Source organism: Biomphalaria glabrata, chromosome 2 (genome assembly GCF_947242115.1).
Source record: "Biomphalaria glabrata chromosome 2, xgBioGlab47.1, whole genome shotgun sequence".
In the NCBI taxonomy this organism is placed as follows: domain Eukaryota; kingdom Metazoa; phylum Mollusca; class Gastropoda; family Planorbidae; genus Biomphalaria; species Biomphalaria glabrata.
In genome coordinates this window covers 11,061,394-11,081,841 of record NC_074712.1, presented here as the reverse complement: position 1 = coordinate 11,081,841, position 20,448 = coordinate 11,061,394, and the positions used below count along the sequence as shown (strand labels likewise).

General features: G+C 33.7%; 2 protein-coding genes across 2 annotated transcripts in view; one reads left to right on the top strand and one right to left on the bottom strand.

Moving 5' to 3' along the window:
- LOC106061064 (uncharacterized) overlaps positions 1 to 11,075 on the bottom strand; it is a 56,212-nt gene extending 45,137 nt beyond the window's left edge. The window contains exons 1-3 of the mRNA XM_056019105.1: positions 10,910 to 11,075; positions 7,305 to 7,574; positions 359 to 386 (exon numbers count right to left, since the gene is read on the bottom strand). Of these exons, the coding sequence (XP_055875080.1) occupies positions 359 to 386; positions 7,305 to 7,382 (106 nt within the window). The 5' untranslated portion in view covers positions 7,383 to 7,574; positions 10,910 to 11,075. The remainder of the gene's footprint in view (positions 1 to 358; positions 387 to 7,304; positions 7,575 to 10,909) is intronic.
- Positions 11,076 to 15,877: 4,802 nt separating this feature from the next.
- Positions 15,878 to 20,448, top strand: part of LOC106055555 (tyrosine-protein phosphatase non-receptor type 13-like) — a 35,708-nt gene continuing 31,137 nt past the window's right edge. Inside the window, exons 1-5 of the mRNA XM_056019101.1 lie at positions 15,878 to 16,003; positions 19,198 to 19,356; positions 19,481 to 19,659; positions 19,810 to 19,875; positions 20,088 to 20,180. Coding sequence (XP_055875076.1) covers positions 19,224 to 19,356; positions 19,481 to 19,659; positions 19,810 to 19,875; positions 20,088 to 20,180 — 471 coding nt within the window. The 5' untranslated portion in view covers positions 15,878 to 16,003; positions 19,198 to 19,223. The remainder of the gene's footprint in view (positions 16,004 to 19,197; positions 19,357 to 19,480; positions 19,660 to 19,809; positions 19,876 to 20,087; positions 20,181 to 20,448) is intronic.

Sequence of the window (20,448 nt, the reverse complement as noted above, 5' to 3'; positions counted from 1 at the left end):
CTTAATAAGAAAACAAAGCACACACACACACAAAAAATACTGTTTCCAAGGGGAAGAACTCAACATTTACAACTATACATTTCAGTAGGCCTACTGTAAGATTTATTTCTTTTAGCTTTAAAAAAAAATTAACAATATCTTTTTTTTTTTTCATTATTGATTCATGTTTTTTTTTAGGAACAAATAATAATTGTGCAAAGTTACAACTTGATCCGAGAATGGGAAGTAGGAGAAATAATGCGTTCAAAATTTGTACCAGACAGACAGAGTGAAATGTTGATATATAAGCTTTATTATAAACTTAATTTGTTACACCCTGAAACAAAAGTTTTTATGAGTTAAACTTAAATGTACATACCTTCCGGACACGATAAAGTTAATGATGCCTGAAACAAGCAGACAAAAGTATATGTAGAATAATCCATCATTGGCATTATTAGCGTAGATAGGCCTACTATTTCTGCTAATATGAATATAGATTTAGACCTATTTCGTTGAAGCTTTCTGCATAAGCAATCATATAATATTGAATATGTTAACATTTAAGTTTCATTTAATATATAGATCTAGTAGGGCCTACACTTGGTTGGAATGGTTTCAAAATTTAACATTACGTCTTTACGTGTGTATCAGGGCCGGCCTTAGGCCGATTTTACCGATTGCTCCAAACTGGTGAGTCTTGCTCCTGGTAGGGGCCCCGCAATTTACTTTTAGAATATCACTGTCAGTCATGGCTTTTGTCACATGTTTTTAAAAATGTAGGCGTTAAAGGGTTAAGATATTTGATGTATCGTACCATTGAAATAACTTTAATTAACCCACTGTCACCTATTGCGTTTGAGTTGCTTCCTATGCATGTTATATAATAAATGCTGATATAAAGCTTTAAAAAATAAATTAATAGTAATAGCTGTTATTGTTTGTTTTTTAATTAGAAATGGAGCCTCGCAAGCATGCATTAAATTGGGTCTCGGTATTCGTCTGTATCACCAGATCTATATTGAATTTCAGAGTGTCAAATCTGCTAATATAAGCAATTACTTGTTGGCAAGGTAACGTTTCATCTAAACTTTTTGAACAAATATGTCTCACAAAAATGGTGAAGACAGCCACCCGATCTTAACTACGTCAAGTTGTCGCAAAGTGGGCAACTTCTGTTTATCAAGACAAGAACCAAACAGTTCTTGTCACAATATAAACTAGCGTTAGATTTCTTATTGAAGCATACTACGATAAGCTTATTAACTACATCCATTGATTGTTACAAAACTGTTGAGTTTCGATGCTATTTTAAATTTTCATTGTATGCTTGTAATTAAATCATTCTCCTGGAGTCTTGATGCATGAATGGGACGTGTAAGAAAAACGTGTACAGAATTTTTACAAAACAGAAATTTTAGTTTCGCCCTTAATATTCAAAGACCTAAAAACCAAGAAATTACATTGTTCAAATGTCAAGACATAACAAATGGGGCATAATTTTCACAAACGCCGAACCAAAGACTGCACAATACATAGGTCGCTGATCCACGACCGATAAGATACCCCGTTAGCCCAGATGGCATGTCTACGTGGGCGAATAATAGAACACTTCAATCCAACAGTTGTCTAACCTACATTTCTTTAAAACAGTGAACTTGAAATGCATTCGGTAATGCATGTTATCATCAGCGATCTGCATCAGTTTATGGACATAAAAGAAAGAAAAACTGGTTAGGCATCTTATCAACCAGCCACGAGAGCATTCAAACGTCTCTTACCCATAATACACAGAACTGTACAAACACGGGCGTCGATAGGGTTGATATCACTACTTCATCCTTTCCCAAAATATTTTAATTTCCTCAATAAAATCTGAAGGTGGTTTGTTCTTTTTTGTTGAAGAAGGGTACAAAGAGCGAGTTACGTTCAGAATTGGGTTGGTTCAAAACTGTAGGATAGATCTTAAATGTGACCTTTTTATTATTTCAATTATTTTCGTTGTTTTTTTCATTTTATCCTTATGTGTCACCCCTAGAACACACCAGCAACGCCACAGCACATATACAGACCTACACACAAATATACATATACATATGCACACACATACAAACACAAAGACACACACACACACATATATATATATATATATATATATATATATATATATATATATATTACCGCCCTACCGCCCCCACCCTCTTCAAGCTTCAAATAATAATATTCATAATCTATATAAAAGCATGCTATTTTTTGTGAGAAAAGAAAGAGTACTTGTGAATGTAACCTCATTTTTTCCCCTTTATTTTCTTATGCATATTTTGTTTAAAAAATTTCATTTTTAAATGTTGAAACCCTGCTCTGCGGATGCACAGTCTTGCACTGTCGTAAAAAGGCCTTGTGAATAAGCCTATATATCAAGCCGCGGACTGAAACAAATGGGAACAAAAGATTTTTTTTTTTTAATGTTCCTTGAGAGGAAAAAAAAAGTCGGATACCAACCTCACTTTCGCTGCTTACATAAAAGGCCCAACTGTAGGACGCGGTGCCTCAATGAACACAAGATTAGGTCAGGAAAGAGGCATGTTAACGGTACTCCTCCAAAATGAGATCACTTAGCTGAATTTAACCCCAGTAATTATTAAATTTAACCTCCAGTGAGAAAAGATATTCCATTCAGAGGCGTAGCAAAGTAACAATTAACTAGGGTTCAAGAATAGAATGGTGCTCTCCTCCATAATTGATCATAGGATATAATAAGCCTCGACGCCCCCCCCCCCCCAAAAAAAAAAACAATCTGGTGATTCTGTAGGCCCCCCTATGTATCAGTCCATTTACAAAAAACACATTCCATTTTCCAATGTATATAGCACATCTTAGCCTACAAGTAATGATGTAATAGGAAACTCAATGCTTCCACGTCTCAAAATTAATTAAATGAAAATCTTTAATAGCCCTTCTGGAGTCTGGCCCTAGGCCTAAATAGACCTAATATATTCGCACCAAGCGCCTCGCCACTGCCTTTCCAACTTTGGAATTTCCAAAGCACGACAGCAATAAATTTAAATCACAGATGACCTAACGTTCAGAATCACTCAATGTCCTGTTGGCTGTAGAAAACGAATTGAACTTAAAATTTTGAATTTGAATTATTTTTAGACAAAGAAGATGGGATTTCGACGATAAATTATACATTATACGTTGTCAAGGACTAAATTGATCTTCAATGTTGCCAAGTAAATTAAAAAAAAAGTGAGGGTCAAACCATAGTACAAACAGAAGATCTTACTCAATCTGATTCTGCAAGGCCAAACAGTGCACACAAATTATCATTAAACTTTTAAAAAAAAGAGTTTATCAACAGTTCTTGTATTTTGTAGACCGGTTACACCAAAAATCTAGCTTTTCTTAGTTTTTTAGCCATATATACAGCTGCTAATTTAATAAATATTCTGACAGAGTTTTCAGGTAGGCCTATATTTATGACAAAATATATTCGACAACAAATAAAAGAGAAAAAAAAAAGAAATTCTCTTAATTTGATCTTCTATTTGAGACCAAAAGACGAGGAAAAAACTGGACACTTTTAGTGAGATCTATGGCCTACATTATAATGAAAACAAAATTATGAGAAAAAAAAAGAGGTATCCATAATTGCCGCACGGAAGCCAAATCTGCTAGTCAGAGGAAGGGATTTGGCTTTTGAAGGTAATCTTCCGTCGTCTGCACTTCTTTGAGAAGGAAGCTCTCGTTTGGGTCTCAAGGCTATGGCCTCTAGCTAATTTAAATAAAATGTTAAGTTGCGCTTCGACTTACTTCGGTCTCACTTCTAAGGATGAAATATTTATCAATTTCTGTTTAATAAACTTTAATACAATTATTACCAGTAAGAAATAGGATTCTAGAAAAGAAATAAACAAGAAATGTAATTTTCAGTTATGAATAAAAAAATATATTGTAGGCTAATCAATAACATAAACAACAGTTAACAACAGCGTCCACTTTTGGATTATTTAAGCTGGTAATCAGGTTACACATATAATCACTCCATACCTCCTCCGCCCTCCACCCCATCTGGAAGCATTAATTTTTGAACTACTTAAATAGCTCAGTGGCGTAGATAGGGTTTGGGGGCCCATGAGGCTTGACCTCATTAGGGGCCCCTGAATTTTGACATTCGAAATCATGACATGATATAAAGGCGTAATATTAAATGTAAAAACAAATTTCGGACGCTCATTTGGGGAACCCTCAAGTGGTGCCCAGATAGATTTTCAAATTTGGACCCCCTTCCTCTCCCCCCCCCCACCCCGCCCTAGCTACACCACTGAAATAGCTCGTGTAATCGATATTTAAAGGGTATTGACAACTATACAAAGATATTTAAAACACTCATTACTAAATAAATGTAGTTGAATACATAAAAAAAAGTCTCCTTTCTTGTCCCTGCAGTACGCGGGCCTACATATACATAAACACGCACGCATACAATAAGCTTCAATCTTTTAAATATCCGACGGTTGTTCTTGGCGTACTTTGCAAGCCCGAAAACTACACACAGGCACACCCAAAACAAACACACACCGACACACACATGCGCAATGCTCTTTTGTATTTGTACATTTCTAAATGAATGAAAAGAAACACGATTTAAAAAAAAAAACGTAAAAGTGTCATTTACGCTGTAACAAGAGTCTGACGTAGCAAGGAATTTCGAAGGATTTCAAGTTACTTTACATGACGGAAAAAAAAACGGTTTTTACATTTTTGATAATACTGGCGTATATGTTTACACAGAGAGAAAGAGAGAGTGAGAGAGAGAGAGACAACAATACGAATTAGTCAAACTGAATGGGGCAAAAAAAAAAGTGTGCGGGGTGTATTATTTCTTCTTCTTCTCCCCCTGACTCATTTTTATGTTGGAGTGTTCAGATGACTAGACAAATATATGATCGAACTGCGCAGTGATTTCCAAATCAGAGAGCTATTCATATAGTTTTCTTTCTATTGTGATTTTTGGAGGCTAGTGTCTGGTTCGGGCCTCTTGGTAAAGAATGCAGTTTTGAAGGAATGGTCAGCATTCTCTGGTGACACTCCACATTGGCAGATTTCAATTTTGAGATTCCGGCGATGTAAAATTGTTGCTCCCTTTCTTAAGCACGTTAACTTAACAGCCAAGAATCACCTCTTGTAAGCAGACCACTTAGTCCAATGCAGAGTACTTACGCCGATCTAACACCACCTGAATGAATCATAGACTATATATACATAGTCTATGAATGAATGAATGTCTTCTATTCCGAAGATTAAGGATGAGTGCAGTGTTTCAAATGACTAAGCAAACCCAGTGGCGACCTACATATTTTGTCACGTCTTATGCTGACAAAGCCGTTTTCCTTTTCATTTCATCTTTTACTCATTGTTTTTTTTTTTTTTGGCAAGGGCTTTTCTTTGGGCTTCATATGTGTGTCCCGCATCCTCTTTCAGAGACCGTCTGCCGCCAGATACTTTCCTCTATGCCAGTGAGGGCAAAATAGTGCATGAGTTCATCTTTATAGCTCTTCTGTGGGGCACCTATGTTACGCCGTCCTCCTTTAAGCTTTAAGCTCGCCAAAAAAAAAAAAAGATCGCCTTTGGCATGATGTCGTCCAAGTGGGATAAGTGTCAGATTCTAAAAAAACAAACACCTACCAAGTGCTTAAAACAACTAGGTAAATCGATAGTTAACAGTATTCCCCTTATAGCATGAGGCATAAGGTAACAGAGCTAGTGGTGATATATTTCCTTAATAGGTTTCTCTTGTTTATTTGGCTCATCCATCTATTTAATTTGGATGATTTTATGTAACCATTTCGTTTTTTTTTTTTTTTAGGGTTCGGTTTCGTCGCCAAGATTTTCTTTTTAAATTTTAGAAGCGTGATTGGCGGATCAATGTGTGTCTCTGTGTGTATCTGCTGCTACTTTGATGGTTCAAGGATCGATTCCCATCAACTCTTCTGTCTGCCCCGCAAGTGGTAAATGTGTGTACACCATAACTATTTGGCAGCTTAGCGAAACCTGAAAATCAGCTGCATACGAATGTATTTCTATATGTTTATAGATAAGTCAATAAATAGAGAAAGAAGAGTAGAAGAGATTGTAGATGTAGGCCCTAATACATGTAACAGATTGAGATTCAACGGATATGCAAAGGGTTCGACCACAGTGGGCCTATGTGTGATGATTCAAAAGATAGCGCTGTTCTTCTGACCGAATAAAGACACATTTCTTATTCTATATGCTAGCACTAATTCGTACAAGTGCTCCATCTTCCATATGCCGTTAAAGCATGGGATGAATTGCATGAATTTGCCAGGAAAACCAACGACCTAGCAGAGTTTAAGTCACTGGTTAACAGGCATGACTAGATTAACACATGAAATGCGTAGGACGTAATTATCTTCTCTTTTGAAAAAAAAATGTCTGTAATTTATACGACGAAATAAGAATATAGGCCTATTTCTGTAATTCAGAGGCAGTTTAGCGTTTCCTTAGGCCTTGACTAATGCTAGTTCGTCGTTACTACATTGACCAGGTCTGGGGCAAATAGAGAAATTGAGACAATGAAGAGATTATATGGAAAAGAAAAATGAAGAGTAGCCGTGAGAGAATAAGATAAATATATATTAACTAGTGTTCAGCTTTTAGATAAGTACCATGTTCTAAAAAAAATCTGTCAATGCCAGTTAAAAAGTAAGTAATTACTTGCAATTGATACTAGTATCTACCTATAACGTAGATCTATACAATTTACAAAGAGGGCACCGACTAGTTTTCAGCTTAGCATTAAGCCTATATATATATATATATATATATATATATATATATATATATATATATATGGATTACGGATAGGCTAATAGATATAGCCTATGTAGTTTATGACCTATATTTACTTAAATAATAGAAAATAATAATAATAATAACAATACACACTATCAGGAGTTAAGTAGGCCTATGTGGAGACCATGTGCGGAGCTTTTGAAGACTGAAAATGAAGTTAATTAACCCCAGGGTAGTGATACTTTAAAGCACTTGTTTCTTTTAATCAAATGTTCTTTCTTTGTTTATATTTCGTATGTTCACATTTATTGTAATAATATTGTCTATTTAGTTAATGGAGGCCCCCCTTTGAGAATTAGGTCCTGGGTAAGGCTGGGTTGATGCACTAACAGAAATGCCGTATATCTGGCCTTTCATACTTTATTAGAAAAATTAGTTTATTTGTCTGAGTGTGTGTTGGATTGTACTGGTTAATTATTTAACTGAACTTAATAAGAACTTACCGCTGAGGGTGCTATCAAACTGGACAACAGCACCAAATGGCTAATCACTCTCAGGAAAATAATCCGTCTCAGAAACATGTTAGAACCAGATATATCCACTGGCCACTTTCAAACGACTTTAGCGACCAGGCGACAGCCTCAAGTTAGTCTTGCATTTCATGACTGCTCACACATGTTGTTTTTTTTAAATTTAAACATTGTTCTCAATATTCATTGTCTTGTTGTGTACTTAATATCTGTGGTGAATTTACGACATAGTGGAACGAATTTCTGATGTAAAAAAAGCATGATCCTGATAATATTATGTTTTAAAGTGAATCTTAACACCTAGAATAAGTACTTAAATAAAATACTACTACTATACGAAGACATTGATCCTGTAATGTTATAAAACCACAAGGAATTTTAAAATGTTGTAATATGGTTGAAATATGGTTGAATATTATTTTTGTTATTATCCTTGAGAAGATTAGTTTCACTATTGTGCATTACAGATAATATGATAACAAATTGCAATATATACGATAACACACAGAATATACGTTCATACTCTGTTTTACTTAAACATTACATATGATGTTGACATCAGAATGTTCGATTTTATTATAGTAAAAGCTAATATTAACTCTCTCTGTCTGGATAGAATCTTTTACATTTATTTCTTCCACTTCCTATTCTCGGATTAAGTTGAAAGTTTGCACCCATTCTTCATTGTCGATGACAACACATGCATCGATTAAAAAAAATTACCCATTTACTTCATCAAATAATCTTAATTAATTAACTTTGTTGTGTATAGAACATGTACTAAGATAAAGGGAAACAAGCCTTGTGTAGTTCATTAGATCAACATTTTAAAACTAACAATAAACTAATAAAACCTTCTATTTATAAGTAATTGAATAGCTCAGTGAAAAACAAGTCGGCCTTCCATTGTGGAGCAACTTTTTATTTTTTTAAATTGTCTTTGACAACAACAATTTAAGTTTTATTTAACCCTTTTTTTTTCTTTTTTTTTTCTGAAGGTATCACGGAAACTTTCTCTCAGATACACACTACACCCCAAAATGGTTCACAAAATTGATTACTTAAAGCGTACTGAGCATACCATAAACTTCTTCTTCTTTTCATATAATACAGACGTTACTTCAAAAAAGAAGATGATTACGTCCTACGCGTCATGCATAAACATGAAATACCTCTCAAAACAAAAACAATTAATAATAATATTTTCAATCGGACAAATTTATTGTTGTTAATCTAGTTCTATTAAAAATTAATTACATGATTAATTCAAAATAATTAATGGAATTTCACTCAGTATACGCTTTTTTTTTTAATTATTTAAAAAAAATTCTTGTTCAACGATTTAATTGCCAATTGAAGCAAAAAAAAAGTTCTAAATCCGATTTTAAAAGCATAGAAAAATTTCAACATCAATTTGTCATCACTATATCCGCCTTTTAAATATTACAATATTGAGAGTTAATCACAAACCGCGTTTTCTGTTTGAAATTGCTTTAAGATATTGTTTGCCGAAGACTATTCACCTCTTACTACCAACAAGAAGTCCTACAGGGAAAATGAACACTGAGACTCGAAGGCTTCGTGTTTCTATTTGTACGATCGCCTCGGATGAATGGGTCGTATGATTCTGAGAAACTGAATAAATGTTTTCATCTTACTGTGTACACTAGACAAAGACGATGTACCATAAAGCTTTCAAACTATGAAGCAGCGTCCTGAGTGGTGTGATCGTCTATATGGTGTGTTTTATTTCTTCTTCGGTTTTGTATTGAATAGTTTCTTCCAAAGTCGATGATAAAAAGGCACTCCCTTTTTTCCAGAACCAAGCAGTTTTGTGTAACGTAACTAGATGTCTACAGTAGGTATTGCTCAATCAACCTTTATACACTGGTTATCAACTATTACTTTTCAAATTGGCTGACATTTTGTTTGCTGACAAAATCTTTAGGACTTTCAAAAACTATAAGTTACCTAAAAGGGTATTCCGGCAGAAGTTACGAAAGGGAAGTAATCCGGCAGAAGTTACTAAAGGGAAGTAAACAGGCAAAAGTAATCTTCAAATACAAAACCAAAACCTAATAAAATACTCAGAAAGACACAAAGATAACGGCACATTCTTTGTTCCATATGCTAGGACAAATATATACAAATACTCCTTCTTCCCTAGTGCTATCAGAGCCTGGAATGGGTTGCCTGAGTCAGCAAGGAAAACAAATGACTTGGCAGACTTTAAGTCAATAATTAACATGCTTGACTAGATTGACCCTGGGACTCGCGTAGGACGTAGTCGTACTCCTCCACAAAGTCACGTCTGTATTTTATAAGATAAGACAAGATAAGTAGCGCTCGTTGTGTGTCGTAGTACTGTCGGGAGAGGGGTGATGAAGGCTAGGTGGGAGAAAAATCCCAGGTTATGGCGGACTAAACTCTGGCTCCGCTTCTGAAGCTGATAGGATGAACAGAGCGACAAATCGCTTTACTGGTTATGTCTCTTTCATTTGCACAATACTTCGCTTCTTAATATTAATAATAAAACATAGTCACGTTTTCTATTGGTAGCTAATATACCAGACAACAACTACTACTACTACTATTGATTTGTGGGAGAGAACTAGACAAAATCCCATAGCCCAAGACATCACAAAACGAAAATGGAGAGGATAGGACACACCCTGCGAAAACCAGCTACCAATGTTGCAAGGCAGGCACTTGACTGGAACCCACATGGAAAGAGGAAAGTGGGCAGACCCAAGCAAACCTGGAAGAGGTCAGTCATCAGTGAAGCTGAGGGTATTGGAATGACATGGGAGCAGATGAAAGCTGCTCAGAACCGAGTTCGGTGGAGAGGTGTGGTTGCGGCCCTATGCTCCCCTGGGAGTGCACAGGATTAACAAAAACAACATACCAGACAAACACAAATATGTATTAATAGTGTTATATATTATTTTGACGATTGAAGAAATTGTATTTATAAATATTACAAATACAAAAATATCTTTGTTGATACAATCTCCCTTACAGTTACGCATATTTCAAAGTGATATATTTGTATACATCCTATATTTGGAGCCCCTACAGGCCTAAACTCAAGAAAAAATTATTAAGAAACTAGAACAGACACGATAGAGCAGTGATATTCATAACAAACGAATATTCACATTTAATTAGAGTAGCACCTTTAGTAAAATCACTAAATTTAGAATGCCTTCAGGAGAGAAGACTCAAAAAAGTAAATGGAATAAAAAACGTACACATAATCTTCAAATATACCCAGAAAAACACAAGGATAAAGGCACAACTCTTGTTCCATATGCTAAGACAAATGTGTACAAATATTGATTCTTTAGTGCTATTAGAGCATGGAATGGGTTGCCTGAATCAGCCAGTAAAGTCAACGACTTGGCAGAGTTTTTAAGTAATTGAATAGATTGACCTATCGACATGTAATCATCTTCTTTTTTTGAAGTAGCGTCTTTAATTTATAAGATAGTATACGACTCCTTTAATTTCGTTAATCTGTCACTATTTTTAGTAATGTATTTCTTAAAAACAATTCTAGCACAAATTTCACCAATTACCTTCCTGCGCTACAAAAAAATGTCTTCTAATCCTGAAAATGTAAGTCCTTTTTTTTTCTATTCCTATATACCTGAGAAGGTGCGACTGGTTTGATAAGTTTTAGTAATACACAAAGTAGGCAACGACTTAAAGAATTATACCAACCAAAAGCTAGGTGTGTCTTCTTTTCTAGAGTGGCACACTTGCTAGTTTTATTAAAAAGATTTCTCACGCATGAGTGATTTCTCTTTCCATTGAATAAACCAGTCTCGTGTTTGATTTCGCAAATGTCATAAATACACATATTTCAAAATTACAATAAGCAGTGGCGTCGAAAAGGGAGGAAAGGAAATGATTTAACTGAAATATCCTATGCCCAAAGGATTTTTTTTTCAAAGCAATCAACTTATTTTTTTTTTAAGAATCGACTGTAGCTAGCTACACTAACAAGTGAGATTTCAGGAAAATATACAGAAATTATCACCTGCAAAACTTTAAGCCATGCACTTTCCCAGCGGCAGATGTTACAATTACTGCTTTTAAAACAAAGGACTGCAGTCTTCCAAGCTAACGCAGTGTAGTCCGAATAATTTGTGTGATAGTGTTGACGAAATATTCAGAGATGATTTATCAAACTGTAACAAATGGAAAATGTGTGCAGCCGTGCTAGGTATGGAAGTCATTGCTTGGTATAAAAGCCATTGCTTGGTATGAAAGTCATTGCTTGGTATGGAAGCCATTGCTTGGTATGGAAGCCATTGCTTGGTATGGAAGTCATTGCTTACTATGGAAGTCATTGCTTGGTATGGAAGTCATTGCTTGGTATGGAAGTCATTGCTTGGTATGGAAGTCATTGCTTGGTATGGAAGCCATTGCTGGGTATGGAAGTCATTGCTGCGTATGGAAGTCATTGCTTGGTATGGAAGGGATTGTTTGGTATGGAAGTCATTGTTTGGTATGGAAGCCATTGCTTGGTATGGACGTCATTGCTTGGTATGGAAGTCATTGCTTGGTATGGAAGCCATTGCTTGGTATGGAAGTCATTGTTTGGTATGGAAGCCATTGCTTGGTATGGAAGTCATTGCTTGGTATGGAAGGCATTGCTTGGTATGGAAGTCATTGCTTACTATGGAAGTCATTGCCTGGTATGGAAGTCATTGATTGGTATGGAAAGTCATTGCTTGGTATGGAAGTCATTGCTTGGTATGGAAGTCATTGCTTAGTATGGAAGTCATTGCTTGGTATGGAAGTCATTGCTTGGTATGTGGAAGTAATTGCTTGGTATGGAAGCCATTGCTTGGTATGGAAGTCATTGCTGGGTATGGAAGTCATTGCTTGGTATGGAAGGCATTGTTTGGTATGGAAGTCATTGTTTGGTATGGAAGCCATTGCTTGGTATGGAAGTCATTGCTTGGTATGGAAGTTATTGCTTACTATGAAGGTCATTGCTTGGTATGGAAGGCATTGCTTGGTATGAAAGCCATTGCTTGGTATGGAAGGCATTGCTTGGTATGGAGGTCATTGCTTGGTATGGAAGCCATTGCTTGGTATGGAAATAATTGCTTGGTATGGAAGTCATTGCTTGGTATGGAAGCCATTGCTTGGTATGGAAGTCATTGCTTGGTATGGAAATCATTGCTTGGTATGGAAGCCATTGCTTGGTATGGAAGTCATTGCTGGGTATGGAAGCCATTGCTTGGTATGGAAGTCATTGCTGGGTATGGAAGTCATTGCTGTGATACACGTGAAGAAGAAAACATTTTTCTTGGACATCTTGCATGGATTGCTTTTTATCCAATTGTGTCTAGCAAAGAAGAATGACTACTTGCTAGTTGTTGACTATTTCTCAAAATACCCTGAAATAAAAAACAACAACAAAAAAAAAACAGCATAATGTGTTATCATGGCACAGAAAGGTATTTTTGCTAGACATGGCATACCAGAAGAAATAGTGGGCGACAATATGCCATTCAAAAGCTATCAATATAAAGAGTTTGTTTCTGAATGGGGTTTCAAGATAACCACATCAAGCCCCAGCGTACCATCAATCAAATGGTCAAAGTAAAGCAGATATTCAACAAAGCATACAAAAATGGGAAAGATCCATATCTCGCTATGCTCGAGTATAGTAATACTCCGATAATCGGACTGCGTTATGCCTCCTCACAACTGCTAATGAGTAGAAGACTCAGGGACATCATTCCAACTTATCCCAAATTATTGAAACCATCAGTACTTGAAAATGCATTATTCAAAGAAACACAGATGAGAAGCAAAGTGAATATGATGCTCATGCAAGATAACTAAAGATTTTCTCTTTTGGAAAGTGAGAGTTTGTAGGCTATAGGACAAACATGGCAGAAAGCAGTTGTCGTTAATAAACAATCATCACCCAGATCTTACAGTATAAAGACAAACGATGGAAAAACCTGCAGACGAATTCAACGCTTTTTAAAAAGAGTTTCGAAGAAGACATCTCTGGGTACTTTGATACTGATGAAGACAACGAACTGTTAGAACAAGCGAAACAGACAGTTATAGACCAACGTCCGGAGAACTTAAAATGTGCTAGTCAAAACAACCAGAAGTGGTCAAGCTGTTAAAGTTCCTAATGTATATCAATCTTAAGAACTTTAAAAGGAAGGTTGTGCTAATATGTTTAAATTGCGTCATTGTTTGTTGTGAATGTTTTGGATGTGACAACAGAACAATTCTAATAGGCCTACCATGTTCTGTTGTCACCGAGAAATAGAAAAAAAATACTGTAGACATTATTAATAACAAATAATTAACAGAGACTTTGTGTTGATATAAGTAGATATTGAAGACTCTCATTTTATTACGTCACATCTTTTAAGTCTCTCACAAAAACATTCACAACAAACAATTATTGACGCAATATAAACATATTAGCACACTATTAACGTCAAGATTTAGTATCATAATAGTATTTAAGAGTTGGCTAATGTGCTGTCAATATGTCTAGTTTTAGGCCTACATTAATTAACTAAATAAAGGGGGGGGAAAAGACTTTTGGGAGCAATTTAAATTCTTGCAATAAATTCCTTGAATGTAAAAAAAAAAACAAAAAACACGGGGGAACCTTGTATGCCTATTGTTTGTCCTATGTTATGCTACATAAAAATATCTAGAAAAATTTAGAATAAATACAAATTGCAGGCATAAGGCTCCATACTAGATCTTAATATGCGTGTATGCGGGTCTGGCGGTACAAATCCATATGCTGTATGTGTGAGTATACAACTAAAAATACTATAAAAAAAAGTTATATGGGTGGGTAAAATGGTCAAATGAATTATAATTTAAAAAAAAAAGGATCTAAACCTTATTGTAAATGGTTCGATTGATATTTAGATCTATTAGACCTATAACTTTATTTAATATGTTTCGAAATAACATTATTATTTAAAATAAATGAGCTTATTTATATCTATAAAATAGATCTAGAACTAGAATATATATAGATTACTCAATTTAGTAAAATCTGGCAGGTTTCAACTAATATGGCGGAAGTAACTTAGCTTACTTATATCATCACACTAAAATGAGCTATTTCGATATTTTCAGAATTTGGGCTGCTTAGAGTTCCTACATTTTCAATACTCTGTACGTTTGAGCCAATTCGCTATCACTAATACAGTGTTGAATGTAAAACAACAGAATCTAAACTATATTATACTACTAGATCTAGATCTATATTATTATATAAATATAGACTCTAGACTGTCTAGACTCTAGACTAGAGTCTAGTGGGGGGTGGGGGGGGGACGAGTAGAGAGAGTAGTTTATAAATTATTTAAAAAAAAAAACACGGGGGAACCTTGTATGCCTATTGTTTGTCCTATGTTATGCTACATAAAAATATCTAGAAAAATTTAGAATAAATACAAATTGCAGGCATAAGGCTCCATACTAGATCTTAATATGCGTGTATGCGGGTCTGGCGGTACAAATCCATATGCTGTATGTGTGAGTATACAACTAAAAATACTATAAAAAAAAGTTATATGGGTGGGTAAAATGGTCAAATGAATTATAATTTAAAAAAAAAAGGATCTAAACCTTATTGTAAATGGTTCGATTGATATTTAGATCTATTAGACCTATAACTTTATTTAATATGTTTCGAAATAACATTATTATTTAAAATAAATGAGCTTATTTATATCTATAAAATAGATCTAGAACTAGAATATATATAGATTACTCAATTTAGTAAAATCTGGCAGGTTTCAACTAATATGGCGGAAGTAACTTAGCTTACTTATATCATCACACTAAAATGAGCTATTTCGATATTTTCAGAATTTGGGCTGCTTAGAGTTCCTACATTTTCAATACTCTGTACGTTTGAGCCAATTCGCTATCACTAATACAGTGTTGAATGTAAAACAACAGAATCTAAACTATATTATACTACTAGATCTAGATCTATATTATTATATAAATATAGACTCTAGACTGTCTAGACTCTAGACTAGAGTCTAGTGGGGGGGGGGGGGTGGGGGGGGACGAGTAGAGAGAGTAGTTTATAAATTATTTAAAAAAAAAAACACGGGGGAACCTTGTATGCCTATTGTTTGTCCTATGTTATTAAATGCTACATAAAAATATCTAGAAAAATTTAGAATAAATACAAATTGCAGGCATAAGGCTCCATACTAGATCTTAATATGCGTGTATGCGGGTCTGGCGGTACAAATCCATATGCTGTATGTGTGAGTATACAACTAAAAATACTATAAAAAAAAGTTATATGGGTGGGTAAAATGGTCAAATGAATTATAATTTAAAAAAAAAAGGATCTAAACCTTATTGTAAATGGTTCGATTGATATTTAGATCTATTAGACCTATAACTTTATTTAATATGTTTCGAAATAACATTATTATTTAAAATAAATGAGCTTATTTATATCTATAAAATAGATCTAGAACTAGAATATATATAGATTACTCAATTTAGTAAAATCTGGCAGGTTTCAACTAATATGGCGGAAGTAACTTAGCTTACTTATATCATCACACTAAAATGAGCTATTTCGATATTTTCAGAATTTGGGCTGCTTAGAGTTCCTACATTTTCAATACTCTGTACGTTTGAGCCAATTCGCTATCACTAATACAGTGTTGAATGTAAAACAACAGAATCTAAACTATATTATACTACTAGATCTAGATCTATATTATTATATAAATATAGACTCTAGACTGTCTAGACTCTAGACTAGAGTCTAGTGGGGGGGGGGGGGTGGGGGGGGGGGGACGAGTAGAGAGTAGTTTATAAATTATTTATTCCAGACAATACAATCAATATACATGAATCCGTACATTTATTTACATAGTCTAGTAACATACTTCAACTCACTCATCACACACTTCACTCAGACTCATTACAATTACATCTTTTAGACTTTTGATATTTAGATCTAGATCTAATATGAAATTAGTAGCAAGCTGTATAATGACAATAATTTAATGTGCATATCCATTTTCCAACAATGATTCAATTGATTCTGACCCTATTTCATTCCATTTATCTGCTTTTTTATGTAAGAAAAAAGAATTTCAAATTTCTTAATTTGTAGTACTAAATGAGTAGAGAGTAGTTTATAAATTATTTATTCCAGACAATACAATCAATATACATGAATCCGTACATTTATTTACATAGTCTAGTAACATACTTCAACTCACTCATCACACACTTCACTCAGACTCATTACAATTACATCTTTTAGACTTTTGATATTTAGATCTAGATCTAATATGAAATTAGTAGCAAGCTGTATAATGACAATAATTTAATGTGCATATCCATTTTCCAACAATGATTCAATTGATTCTGACCCTATTTCATTCCATTTATCTGCTTTTTTATGTAAGAAAAAAGAATTTCAAATTTCTTAATTTGTAGTACTAAATGAGGTTGTTTTTTCCTAGGCTATGACCTATGTTACCAATACCAGAATGACTTGTTGCGGTTGTACCGATGACTTTACCTCTTCCTAGGGTTAAAACTAGACTCTATAAAAGTATATTTTTTGAATTTTTGGTTGTCTAAGTCTATGCTAATTTATTAGCCTGGCAATATTTATTGTTTTTGGAGCTGATTTATTTGATTCATAAGCCAAGTTGTTTTGATTCCATTCACAAAAAAATTAATAGATTAGAAGGTGTTTGTATTAGTACCAGTATTAAATTATGATTTTCTTACCTTTAGAATTTATTCCAAACAACAAGTATTGAACATCAATGAATGTTAATTATCTTATATTATATTTGTTTGTTGTTGTTTTATTATATAGTTATAGAGATTAAATGAGCAAATGTTGGAGTGAGCTTGATACATTGAATGAAGTTAAATGTCTAGACCTACTACTACTACTAGATATTTAAACTAGATAGATTTAGGTTTTTAATATATAGAAGAGAATATCTATAGATTGAGCTATTTAGGCAAGAAAGGCCATTCTGTTCTAGCCTGTACTATACTACAAGTGATCATCTGTATTAGAAATTTATTAAATGAATAAACATAAAAAAACACATTTAACACACATCTAATCATGCAAACATAAAATAAATCTAAAAATCGGTGAAGAAGTCACTATCCCAGTGATCTAAATTTGGTAGAAATTTTTATTTTTTTGTGTTCGTATTTATCAATTATGCATAATTTGAAAACATCTTTCTGATTTCATGTGAAGGGCTATGCCTGGGGATCTTAAAATTTAGTTAATATTAATATAGAATTAAAATCTGAGTTTATTGATGCCAAAATATAGAGATTGTTTGAAATAAATTTGGTGTTCGAAATCAAATAAAGTGTAAAAAAATATTGTTTGAACTAAATGAAAACACAGTGCCTCTTTGACCTTAAAATAATAACAAATATATAGTTTAGGGGTACAAATATAAGTAGTCATCCTTATTCTCCTTAAACTAAAGAAGATTTTGATACTTCATTTTCTTTTCTCTGTCAAACCATTACGGTATCAAATAATGTGCTGTCAAAGTCAAACTTTGATTTTTTTGACCAATATGTGTTTGAATAGCATAAACTTAGAATCTAGATCTAGTCAATTCTAGTCTAGTAGATCTATAGTCTATAGATTTTAAAACTTTAATCTAGATTTGATTAGATCTAGACATTCGCACCCTATTAGCTTTATATGTCATTGGTTAGATCTATCAGGAAAATCTTAGTCTTAGGTTTTGAATAAGAAAAATAAATTTGATGCTTTCCAATTCTATACACATATAATGTGAATAATTATGAATACTAAAATAGGATACAGATAGATTGCCATGGGCATGAAGCTGACGTTACCTCAGTATGTCAGCATATATGTGGACAGGCAGCTGCAAAATTAGTGACCTAAAAAACCTGGGGCCCTAGATGGAAAGTTTCACTGAAATTCATGCTAGAAGGTGCTGGGCTATAATATATCTACGGCAAAAAGTGTTTCCCATTTTTTTACAAACCTAGGATACATACCTGTTTCATGTTTTTCATTTGCCATCAGGTAGGGTAGCTTACCCTCACAGATCTAGGAATTTATCTGATTAAAAAAATGACTTAGTAATATTTTGCTGTCTAAACACATATTTAGATTAATAGGGAGTACAAAAGCAAATTGTTAGGCAATGGAAGGTTAATTAATATTCAAATCTTGAAAAGGCTCTTTTTTTTTACAAAGCTTAAATATCAACGTTATTTCTGCCACACTCATTCTCAGATCAAGTTTAAACTTTACACAATTATTAATTGTACCTAACAAAACATGAATCAATAGTAAAAATTGACCAATTAGTCAATCAATTCCTGGTAATTAATTATTTTGTTTGATATCAAAAAGTTAAATGAATCCCTCAATATTAAGAGATATTGCTAAATATGTGGATGTTTTGTCCCCTTAGATAATTGTTCATGTTATTTCTTCCCATTCCCAGATCCAGTTTGAAACTTTCCATTATTATCTATTGTACCTAACAAAATACGCATTAATTTAAAATTAACCAGTTATTCAATTTATTTATTGGAAATTAATTATTTTGTTTGATATCTAAAAGGGAAATTAATTCTACATTATTGAGAAATATAGTTGTGAATATAGAGTTCTTCCCATTGGATTGGTCCTTTATTTTTAAGTACTTTTATATTTTCCTTGTTTGTTACCCTAATTTAACAAAGTAATTTTTTTTTTTCAAAGCACATTTTTAGTTTAGCTAAGAAACCATTAAAATAATCTGTTGCATGTTTTTTTTTTTCTTTTTTTTATCAGATTGAAAATTATAAAGCACTCTAAATATGCCTTGCCTGACTTCACTGCCTCTGAGCCTGTCAGAGATTTTGGAGGCTCGAGGGGGGCCTTTACAGGAGTTAGAAATCTGGGCTCTTCTTTGTCAGTGTGCAGAAGCTCTACAAGACTTGATAATAAAAGGTATTTCTCCTCTGCATAGTTGTTCACTTTTTTAAAGCACTATTCGGTCTAAAATTCACATAGTTTAATTTCAAAATTAATGCGTCATTAGTTGATAAAAAAGGTTTGAAAAATCTTCTAATAGGAGATGTTTTTGAAGATGAAGCTTTTCGTCACATGGTCACTCCAAACAGTTTGTTGATTCGCAACAATGGAACGATCTTACTGTCAGAAGTGGTTCAAAATCTTCAAGGCTCCCTCTACATGGCACCTGAGTTTGACTTAAACACATACCATAAATTGTCAGATACAGCTTTCGAGAAGGTAGTTAGGTCACATTTAATAACTTATAACCTGAGAAAGTTTTAACAAGTTTTTAGATTTGTATTATATCCAATCCTGTCCACTGTTGCTCTAAACTTTACATTTATATTGATTCCTTTTGTACAAAATATTTCCAAACTTCACTTTCAGATGTTTGTTTACTCAGTTGGCAGAACTCTTCAAGTTGCTTCTGAGTTTGGCCTTAAGGAAAATGAGGTACTAGTACTAGTATACATCTTCTTCATCTGAATTACTATTTACACTTGCTATAATTGGTATTTAAATTTATTTTTTTTCTTTTCATTTCCTCTGTGCATCTTATTGAACCTTTCAAGACTTGTTTATTTTATTTTAAGATCCAAAATGATATTTGTATTGAGTTTGACATAATTGTTTGTTAATTTTCGATACCTCTTTTTTTTTATAAGGTTCTGAGCATAAGCTATGACCTCAATTCACTTTTGCAAGCCATGAGTGCTAGGAATGCAGCTGTGAGACTTAGTTTGATGCACATTCTGGAGGTGGGCTCAACCATTACATTGTTATGTATAGAGATTAATTAGTTAATAATTAGATAGTTTTAAATAAATGTCAGTAACTTATCATGCCAAACTAGTTTTTAGCTCAGTGTATAGAAAACACACATCCTTGTGTTCCAATCTTGTACTTGCAATTTTATCTTTATTCTTGCCACTTCTTCCTATCTGATCATCTAAATATTTTAGTTTTCTGGTGCTTATTAATTGTAAAACACGTCCTATCACCCCTGTGAAATCAAAGTTCTATAGT